Source organism: Xiphophorus couchianus, chromosome 11, assembly GCF_001444195.1.
Source record: "Xiphophorus couchianus chromosome 11, X_couchianus-1.0, whole genome shotgun sequence".
NCBI classification, from domain to species: Eukaryota; Metazoa; Chordata; class Actinopteri; order Cyprinodontiformes; family Poeciliidae; genus Xiphophorus; species Xiphophorus couchianus.
The window spans coordinates 2,808,794-2,818,376 of NC_040238.1; the positions used below are offsets into that span (position 1 = coordinate 2,808,794).

General features: G+C 41.0%; 1 protein-coding gene across 1 annotated transcript; it reads right to left on the reverse strand.

Moving 5' to 3' along the window:
- Positions 1-4,741: 4,741 nt before the first annotated feature.
- Positions 4,742-8,071, reverse strand: pou4f3 (POU class 4 homeobox 3). Its single transcript, XM_028031011.1, has 2 exons — positions 7,102-8,071; positions 4,742-6,719 (listed from the first exon to the last, which is right to left on the reverse strand). The coding sequence occupies exons 1-2, from the start codon at positions 7,225-7,227 to the stop codon at positions 5,802-5,804; spliced, it is 1,044 nt and encodes a 347-aa protein (XP_027886812.1). The 5' UTR covers positions 7,228-8,071; the 3' UTR covers positions 4,742-5,801.
- Positions 8,072-9,583: the final 1,512 nt, after the last annotated feature.

The following is a 9,583-nucleotide window of genomic DNA, read 5'->3' on the forward strand; positions in this document are numbered from 1 at the left end:
AGTTTGCCATTCACCTGTATGTTTTTCCTTTATTCTAATTCTACATGAAATGCAGATTAATCAGCTGCTTTTGGGGAACATCCAGTTGTGGATGGGTGTATTTTAATCTTATTTTAGGTAACACTCTAAAATTAAACCTGTTTAATTCACTAAATCTGTGAATTAAACATGCAAAGCAAAAACCTTACACTGCACATCATTCTGAACACACCACACCCATGGTGGTGGCAGCATCATGCTGTTGGATGCAGTTTTTCTGCAAGAGCAAGTAAGCTGCTTAGAGGCTGACAATAGACAGGAATGTATATCTATAATTTCTTTTGTCATTCCACTTCACATTTCTGCCTTACTTTGTGTTCACCTATTACATAATATCCCGGTGAAATGGTTTGAGGCTTGTGGTTGTATCATGAACTAATATGAAAACATTCAAGGTGTAATAATATGTGTGCAACCCACTAAGTGATTACTTCCCATCTTAGTTTAAGGAAGACTTGTTTTGTTTTCTTGTCCTCGCCTTTTTGTGTTTTAGATCTTTACATCTCTCGTTTTTTCTTAATTTTCTTCTTTCTGCTTTACGTCTACATGTCTGAGAAGGTTTTGTCCATATACCCTCATCTGAGTTTGTGCTTAGCAATTGCACCTGACCAAGTGTTATAGGGAGAAATCACGCCACACTGAGTTATTTCTGGCTGGGTTAGTCGTATTTCTCTGGGCACTTTGATAATGGAGAGCATTTGAATAATGAATAGAGTGTATAATACTGTTCTTCAAACTCGCTGAATGAATTAGGCAAGTGCACATAAGAGAGGTTTCTGAGTGTATGTTGGAGGGAACGAAACACAAATTTCCTTTTTAGCACTGCTTAATAAGCAAAGGAGTGACCAGAACTATGAATATATATTGACATAGACAATTATCTCTTTCTAGCTTCTTTGCAACCATTCTGATTTGGGTGGGCAATTCTTAATAGCACTTAATGTGCTGTGATACTAAGCAGACCCCTTGCCTGAACAAACCCCTAATCTGAGAGGCAGTTTTGTCTCTGTAAAGAGAAGACGCAATGACAAATGAATCACTATGAGATGACTAGTTCTTGATAAAGGTTTAAATAACGTGACTATTGTACACACCACCTGAAAAATTATTTAAACCACCATTCACTTCTTTACACTTTGATTCCAGTGAGCCATACTTCTTCAGTATAATACTTTATAGTTCCTTCAGTTGTCTGAAATTTCTTATGATCTAAAGAGTATTTTCTTGGAAATTTGCTGATTTTTCACTTATATTTTGCCCAGAATATTCTCAAAAATAAGGAAAATGAAAGAGTACACAGTCAGTTCTAAAAAAAAAAAATACTCAGGTAATTAATATTATTCATGTCTTTGGATCTGAGCTGTGTGATAGCACACAATATTTGCACCTATGAATATTTAACATTGATTGTTAACACTACTGTTAAAATTAAGTGGTTGAATAAATAATACAACTCTTTATTTTTTTCTGTGAAATCTAATTAGAAATTAGATTTCTGGTGGGGAATAAATTCATGACTGAAACCACAGAATAAGACTGAAAGAGTTACAGTAGTCGGGCCCTTCAGAATGAAGACTCTAGGAACTTATGAGTCTATTGACAGGTTTAAAGGGATCTCAAAAGAATTTGAAACTCTTCATGCCACTGTTTGGAAAACAGTTTACAAGTGGAGGAGATCCAGACAACGGCCAATACATAGAGGCCTATCTGTCCTGTCTTCAAAAAACCTAAAATACCATGACTGGACAATTAAATCCAGTCATGATTGAATTGTCCAGTCAACAAAATTAGATTAGGAATCAATATGTGGACATTTCTTAATAAATAACTGAATGTTTAGTAGGTTCTCCTATGTTTTTTTCATAACTTTTTATCAATCCTAAATTTCCATGTTTGCCAAATTTTCACCTTTTATTAGTGAATAATGGTGAATAGAAAATGTTGGAAAAAAAACAAGGATAAATTAGACATAAGGATGTCAATTTGAATTCATAACCTGGAGCAATGAATTCCAGTGATTAGAGACGGTAGAAAATGACTGGTCCTAATCTTCTTGATGGAAACTACATTAATTAATATTCAGGTGTTTTTTTCTAAATTATTATTATTTTTTTCAATTGCTCAATTATTAATAACTCCAAAATCATTCAAAAAAGATACTTTCAGTCTGTTTTCAAAAGTGAATCTTGCTGAGTGTGGAGGAGGAAACTTCCATTAAGACATCTATCAACTACAGTTTTCATTTCTACAGCGTAACTCAATCTTACTTTGTTTATTTTAATTTGTGTGTGTGGGTGTGCGGGGGTGGGGGGTCGGGAGAGGTTGTGTGTGTGTGTGGGTTTGTGTCGGTGCTTCACATATAACCCTGCAGGATGACTTGGTCTCGTGCTGGTTTGGCTTCTGACGATAACTGAAGGTGACTAAAGGGAGGTAGCTGTCTTCTTTCGCTGTGGTCACATTCTCATTTGTTGCTACTGGCATCCTATGAATTATTGAGTCTGGAGTGTCGTGGCTCCCACTTCTCCTCTCACATTCCCTCAGTCTACTTGACAGCCACCCTGCGTGTGTGTGTGTGTGTGTGTGTGTGTGTATGTATTTGCGCGCTCTTAGCGTAAAAGTGCATGCATTCTTCAGCAATTAGACGGAGCTTCCATCCTCATTCTGTCAAAAATGTTCTCTGCTGCATGAAAAAATCCAAAGTAAACACAATTTCTCTTCCGCGCTGTCTTCTTTCCAATCCACATTTTAATGTTTCACTTTGAATCTGCACCTTGTATTAATTTGCTTAAATTGCGAACTATTTCATGTAATGTACAAAGCATCAAAGTTTCGCGCAAAAATAAAGCAGAAATTGGCCTCCCAGTGCACCTCGATTATTGCATGAGAAACAGCAATATACCTTTCAGGTTCTGCTGAATAATTGAAGTGCCCTCAGTCGCCACATGCCGCTGACGCTCATAGGCCTTCAGCTCAACTTACCACGTTATGATATCAATGCTGGTAATATGAGGATCAATTATTCACAAGACCAAACCTCACTTTCAGGCCAGAACATTTTCAGAAATTCAACTTTTTATGCCTTAGTTTGCATTTTTATTTCTGACTAAACTTGGAAACGCGCATTGAAACGGCCTAACTCATCAAAAGGGGGGAGGATCCATTACAACAATTAAGTTAAGGGCTCGTCTCTCCCTTTTGAAAAAAATCCATTAAACACCATAAATTAGACTGAATTAAATCGACTCTCACCATCAAAGAGAATATTCATGAGTGCCACAAACGTTTCCGCGTAAAGCTGCAAAGTATCGATCCCATCCAGCAACCGGCCCACGGTCGCTCAGGGAAAAATCACACAGCCGCAAGCCATGACCGCTGTGGGAGGATTCCGGCAGAAGCTTCTCAATTTAGCCTCTAATGCATTTATTTATTCATTTCGTTTCTAGAAACATCTGAAGGATGTTTGGTGACCGACTCCACTGGCGGAAATTACTATTTTAAGATATTTTTAATGTGTTATTTTAACGCATCTTAGTTTTGCTGAGTAGAAACATCTGTGAAAATGAACTTAAAGCGTACAATGCATCCGGAAAATGCATAATAATAATAATAATAATAATAATAATAATAATAATAATAATAATAATAGCCTAAATGCATAGTGCTAAAAAGTGAATTAAAAGTAGGCTGGTAGTGCACATGCGCACGTAATTTTAATTTATTAAAAATAAGAAAATACAACGATAAATCTTAAAAATACTTACATACCAAAAGCCTAATATTAATGAAGTAAAAGAGAGAGAGTCAGAGACAACTCTCCTTGTTTCCTCGTCCAACCTGTGGCGCGTCTCATGAGTCGCCCTGGAGTTCCCATTCAAGCCTCTGCTCCCTGTTCGTCCACACTACTTGCTTTTATACACATATATAATTAATATTGCATCGTCATTACTTAATAATTTCAGTCCCAACGCATGAGACAACCCGGTAACACGAGGGCATTCATAATTGAAGGCGCGCTAATTAGAGAGGAAGGGGCCAGGACGCGCACTTGTCGCTCCACAGTGTGAGAATCACTGTGAAAATCAAGGGCCCTCCCTGTGTTTATTTGTTCTGCTTGTATCATATACGACAAATGCATATTTAATGCCAGCAGAGTTCTAGGGTCTATAAATAATAGAGCCCCTAAAAACAACCCTCTTTTTTTTCTTACACTGTAAACATTTTTTTGTTATATCCACTGAAAAAAGTGGAGTATTCACCAAAGTTCATTTCTCTTGAAGTAATGCCCAGTAGCTACGTCACCATACAATTAAAATACTCACAGTTCAACACTGTGTCGTTTTTACATCGGCTCATCTTGCTGTAGATTTGTACTACAGTCACGGTGATGGTGATTTAAAGAACAGTTACCATGCAGACACTGCATGGTAAAATGAAAAAGGTTGCTGATCTTAGCTTAGAGGGAACATTTTTGATTGATTTTAAGGGTTTTATTCTTTTTTTTTTTACGTAAGCACTAGTTAAACTTCGACAGGGATTACAAAAATCACTTACAGCAGCTTGTATTCTATTTATTCAACAGTAGGTCTGTAAATTATAGATTTTTACAGGAAAATATTACTCTTGTGTTAAGTGTTAAGTACTTCAATATTTTATTTAGATAATTACAATACGTTATATATAATCCATAGAATTTTTTCCCTCTTCTTTTCAGTGGCTATTTTGGTGGGTTTACATATTCAGACGGAAAAAATGAAGGTTATGCATCTTTTTTAGGCTGTATTTTTATTTCAGCTGCTCTTTCCTAAAAAATCCTCTGACAGGTAAAGTCACTGAGCTCTGCTGTTATTTTAAAAATAAACAATTTGCAATGTATAATCTGCAGCTTATCTAATATGCCTTGTTGGAAGGCCTCGGGCCGCAGCATGAGGTCAAAACAATCCATTCATTTAAGAAAACGAAGATGATAATGATAATAGGGAGAATTTTAAAAAATAACCAATAATTTATTCAGTTTGAATTTCACACTTTTTTTTATTCCAAGTGAAATCAAGAGTGAGGAAAATAAATACTTAACAGGTGATAAAAGCCATATAATAAATATCTATACAGCTCACCTGTGATTGAAAACATGTTCACATCAAAATACTAAAATATAGCAGCAGCCACATTGGTCGTGCTCCCTGTAATGTCGGTGTCATTTCCATTTCTTAATAATTCAAGACGACCAGAGTGTTATAGCTTGTGATGAAGACTCGCTTTTGTGCGTAAATCACGATCACTCACAGTTCACAAAGAGAGCGGCTTCATTCGAAGAATTCAGTGGTTAAAATGTGAAACCATGGAACATTTATATCGTAAAGGCTCCACAGGTGAAGACATGATTGTGTGGGTATTTATGGATATATGAAGTGGAGATCATAGAGTCTGTTTTGCTATTTGTTGTAAAGGGGGAAAAGTCCAGTTGGGCTCCAATGACAAGAAATGTGATAAAACAAAATAAAAGTCCCTTCTCAGCGTGTGCAGACTACATTATCAATAACATCAAAAATCCCTTTAAAAGAAACAAATATGCCATCTCAACAGCAAAATCCGGAAAAGTGCAACAATGCCAAGTGAGTGACACAAAAATGGGTAAAGTCATTTTTGGAAACGATCCCAGAGATGCTGATAAATCCCTGTTTGTTAGGGCTACTCGGGTTATTATTAATCACTCAATCAAAAATGTAGTAGGCTATTTTATTCATGATGTTGGTGGGAAGAACTCAGTGCACCGCCGAGTACTTCATTCGCTTCTGTTTCTGCCGCTGATTGCAGAACCACACTCGAACCACGTTCTTTTTAAGGTCCAATTTCTCGGCGATGGCCGCGATTTTCTCCGACGAGGGCCGAGGCTGGATGGCGAAGTACGCCTCCAACGAGCGCTTCTCCGGCGCGGCGATGGACGTGCGCTTCCTTTTCCTCTCGCTGCCGTTGAAAAGGTCCGGCTTGCTGCTCTTCTCCCGGTGCGCAGCCTCGGCTTCTTCCAGCCAGGCCTGCAGGACCGGCTTGAGGGCGATCATGTTGTTGTGGGACAGGGTGAGGGACTCGAACCTGCAGATAGTGCTCTGGCTGAGCGACCCTACGCCTGGGATCTTGAGGTTGGCCAATGCTGCGCCGACGTCCGCCTGGGTCACTCCGAGCTTAATCCTGCGCTGCTTGAAGCGCTCCGCGAACGCTTCCAACTCCCGCGGATCGGACTCCACGTCGCTGACGCAGGCCATGCCTCCGTGCACGGACAGGGAGTGAGGATGGGCCATGGTGGCCATCGCCTGATGCAGCTGTCCCATGGTCTGCAGGTGGTGGTGCGGGTGCTGGTGGTGGTGCGAGGTCGCAGTCATCCCTGGGGGCTCTGGAGCACCCATCCCGGTCACGGCCAGGCTGGTGGAAAGGTGATCCAGGAGGTCCCCAGCCTCCAGGGTCTGTCCCAGGTGGTGGTGATGGTGGTGGTGGTGGGAGATGGGCACGGTGGTGGAGGAGGAAGAGGAGGCTGAGGTGCAGGGGACACTGCTCATGGTATGGTAAGTCACGTCTGGTTTGAACGGGTGGCTCTTGCCTTGAGAGACAATGCTGTCAGCAGCCGCCAGAGCTTCAGCCCGTGCCAGCAGGCTCTCATCAAAGCCTCCGAATATATTGCCCTGCAGCTGCAAGCAAGAGTGCGCATACTGGAGTCAGTGGGGAATTCTGTCAGGCAGCTCTCAGGATCTAAAAAACATTTTCCAAAGGCAAGCAGCGCCGAGGAGAGGAGAGAACCCCTCCTCAAAGCGCAGGTCATAAAAATTAATATGAAAGCAAGAGCATTGCTTGAATAGACATGTGGATGAAAGGGGGGAAAGGAGGAGGAGAAGAGAGGGGGCGCAGAGGAAAGAAAGAGAGAGAGAGGGAGAGAGAGAGAGAGAGAGAGAGAGAGAGAGAGAGAACAAAGTCCTGTCAAATCAACTTTACAGACATTTCCAGTGTGATATTTTCCCCTCTCCTCTCACCCAGCAGCGCTGGCCCTTCTCTCCCACCCTGACCCGAACGTACCTGCGGGGCCGGCAGACAGACTCTGCGCATGCCCTCCGAGCCTGAGTGCAGGCCGGGATATTTGGGCTCGTGCAGGGCCGGGTGCATGGAGAAGTGTTGCTTGCCGTTCATGGTCATCATCGTCATCCTCCCAGCAGGCCCCTCGCAAGCAGTGTGACCCCGGACATGAAAAGAGCCGGGAGGAGCGGGCAGCCACGGGAGCCTCCTGTGCTCTCCGTCACCAGACTGAAGCTGTTCACAGCCAGGGCGCCTCCCGGCATCCTCCTCCTCTTCCTCCTCCTCCTCCCTTCCCAGCCTCCCTCCTCCTCCTCCTCCCTCCTCCTTTGCTCAACTTACAGGTTGCAACCGTGTGGCCTGTGGACTCACACATATTGCTGGTCAAAATCACTAATATATTTTATTTCAAAAACTGTTTATAGACGAGAATATGAATGCTTTGGTGACATTTTTTTCTGTTAATATCCTGAACATCCTCTTCTGTCACCATCTATCAGAAGAGGACGATGTAAAATTTGGCGAATCTGATACAGTCTAGTCATTTCAGCACCATGGACAGAGCAGAACAACATCAAACCATTGATAAAGTTTCTCAATAAGTTAGAATATCATCAAATAGTTCATTTCTTTCAACAATTCAATTCAAGGAGTTGAAACTCTACATTAGATATATTCATTTTACACAGAGATATAGTTCATTTTGTTCTTTCTGTTAATTTTAATGATTAAGGCTAACAGTTGCTGAAAGCCCAAACTTCAGTTCCAAAAGTTTTCAAAAAAGATTTTTTAACACTGTTTTGTCGGCCCACTGAAACGTTTTTCCATATGCGGTTCTGTAATGATTCTTGAACCTCAAATAAAGTGAAAAAAATAAATGTTTTCATCTTAAAAGAGAATCTTGGACCTCTGAGCCAGAGTTCTTTTTCTTCTAGCCCGTATGTGACCCTCCAGTTGTTGTCACTGGTTTAGATATTGTTGGACACCGGAGAGGCTGCAGCTGCAGCCTTTGTCCTGGAAACATCTGTCTGGGTCTCCAGGATGTCACTTGTGAATCTCAACTAAAATGCTATCTGGCCTTTGCTTCAAATCCTCTCAGTGCTGCAGTTTTATTCCTTGTTTTCCACTCAACTTAACATTAATATGCTGTGATACAACCCCTTATGAAAGGCCAGCTTGTGTAGCGATTACCTTGCATAGCGCACACCTCCCGTTCAGGCGTTCAGTGAATATTTACTGGACAATTGTCATATGAGCAGTTTTCTCTAGCATAGGGACAAGCCCCACCTTTGGTCTGCGGTTGAACACCCCTGGTTTTGGCCATAGGTGTGTTGGCCTTGTTTCACCCATAATCATTCAAATTAACAAAAAATAAGCCCACAAAACAACAACAGCAAAAACCAAAAAAACAACAGATTTTCAGATGGCCTTGTACAGCAGGAACGGTAATTCCTTTCAAACCCCACAGTTACATCCACTAACTTCATTGTATTTTATTGGGATTTTATGATAGACCATCAAATAGTGGTAGATGAATAGGAAGAGGAAGGAAAATAATAAATGGTTTTTAATAGTTTTTACAAGGCAAACTCTGGAAGGTGTGGCATGTCTTTATACTCAGCCATCTTTATTCACAAACCTCTAAAAATTCAGGATAAACAATCGCCTTCAGAAGTCAACTGTTATAGGTTTCAAGATACTTTAGACTGGTGCAGAGGTTCAACTTCCACTCTAAACAAGCAAAACATATCAAATGTTAGAATGTCCCAGTCAAAGTCTAAACCTAAATCTAATACAATAGTAAGACTTGAACATGTGGGTTTACAGACACTCAGCCAAACCGACTGTCTCAAAATGTTTTACTTCTATGTGCAATGATGTTTGCTGTGGGGTAAGAGACTTAATTACCCCACAGCTGTAAATGCAGCAAAGGCAGTTCTAAAGACGTATTCACTCAAGATGGCTGAATAAACAAAAACATTTTACACTTTTTTGATATTTTTATTTTGAAAAACCATCTTACTAACAGTAATTGTTGTGCAAACTGTAATAAATTGTATTGGCAGAGGAACATAAATGTTCATTGTTTAGACTGTGGTGTTGTGTAAGCCTGCACTTTAAGCCTTGACCCGATGGCCTTGGCCTGGCTCCTCTCGACGTGAATGCTCAGTTCTCTGGAGCTGCTGCTTTACCCGACTTCTCATGTGGCTGCCTGGTTAAAACTCAGAGACCCGGATGGACAGACCGAAAGAGGAGCCATGCGGACAGAGGCCAAGCTGATGACACAGTGGGTCCATCTGATCCTGCCAGCCGCCTCTCCAGTTCCCCAGACTCTGAATAATTCAGCAACATGGTGGCAGGCATCCATTACCATGGTGGCATCTTCTCATTCATTACGCAGATTAAAACAGGCAGCCTTTTCTCACCATGCAAACATATTGCAGCCAAACATAAACCCATTCATACACATGCTTCAGACACGGTTGTG

Bases quoted from the DNA above. Each gene is read 5' to 3' on its own strand.
- pou4f3 (XM_028031011.1), bottom strand. From the start codon at position 7,227: ATGACGATGATGACCATGAACGGCAAGCAACACTTCTCCATGCACCCG. The intron at 6,720-7,101 runs GTACGTTCGGGT...TCTTGCTTGCAG, and splicing joins TCTGTCTGCCGGCCCCGCAG to CTGCAGGGCAATATATTCGG.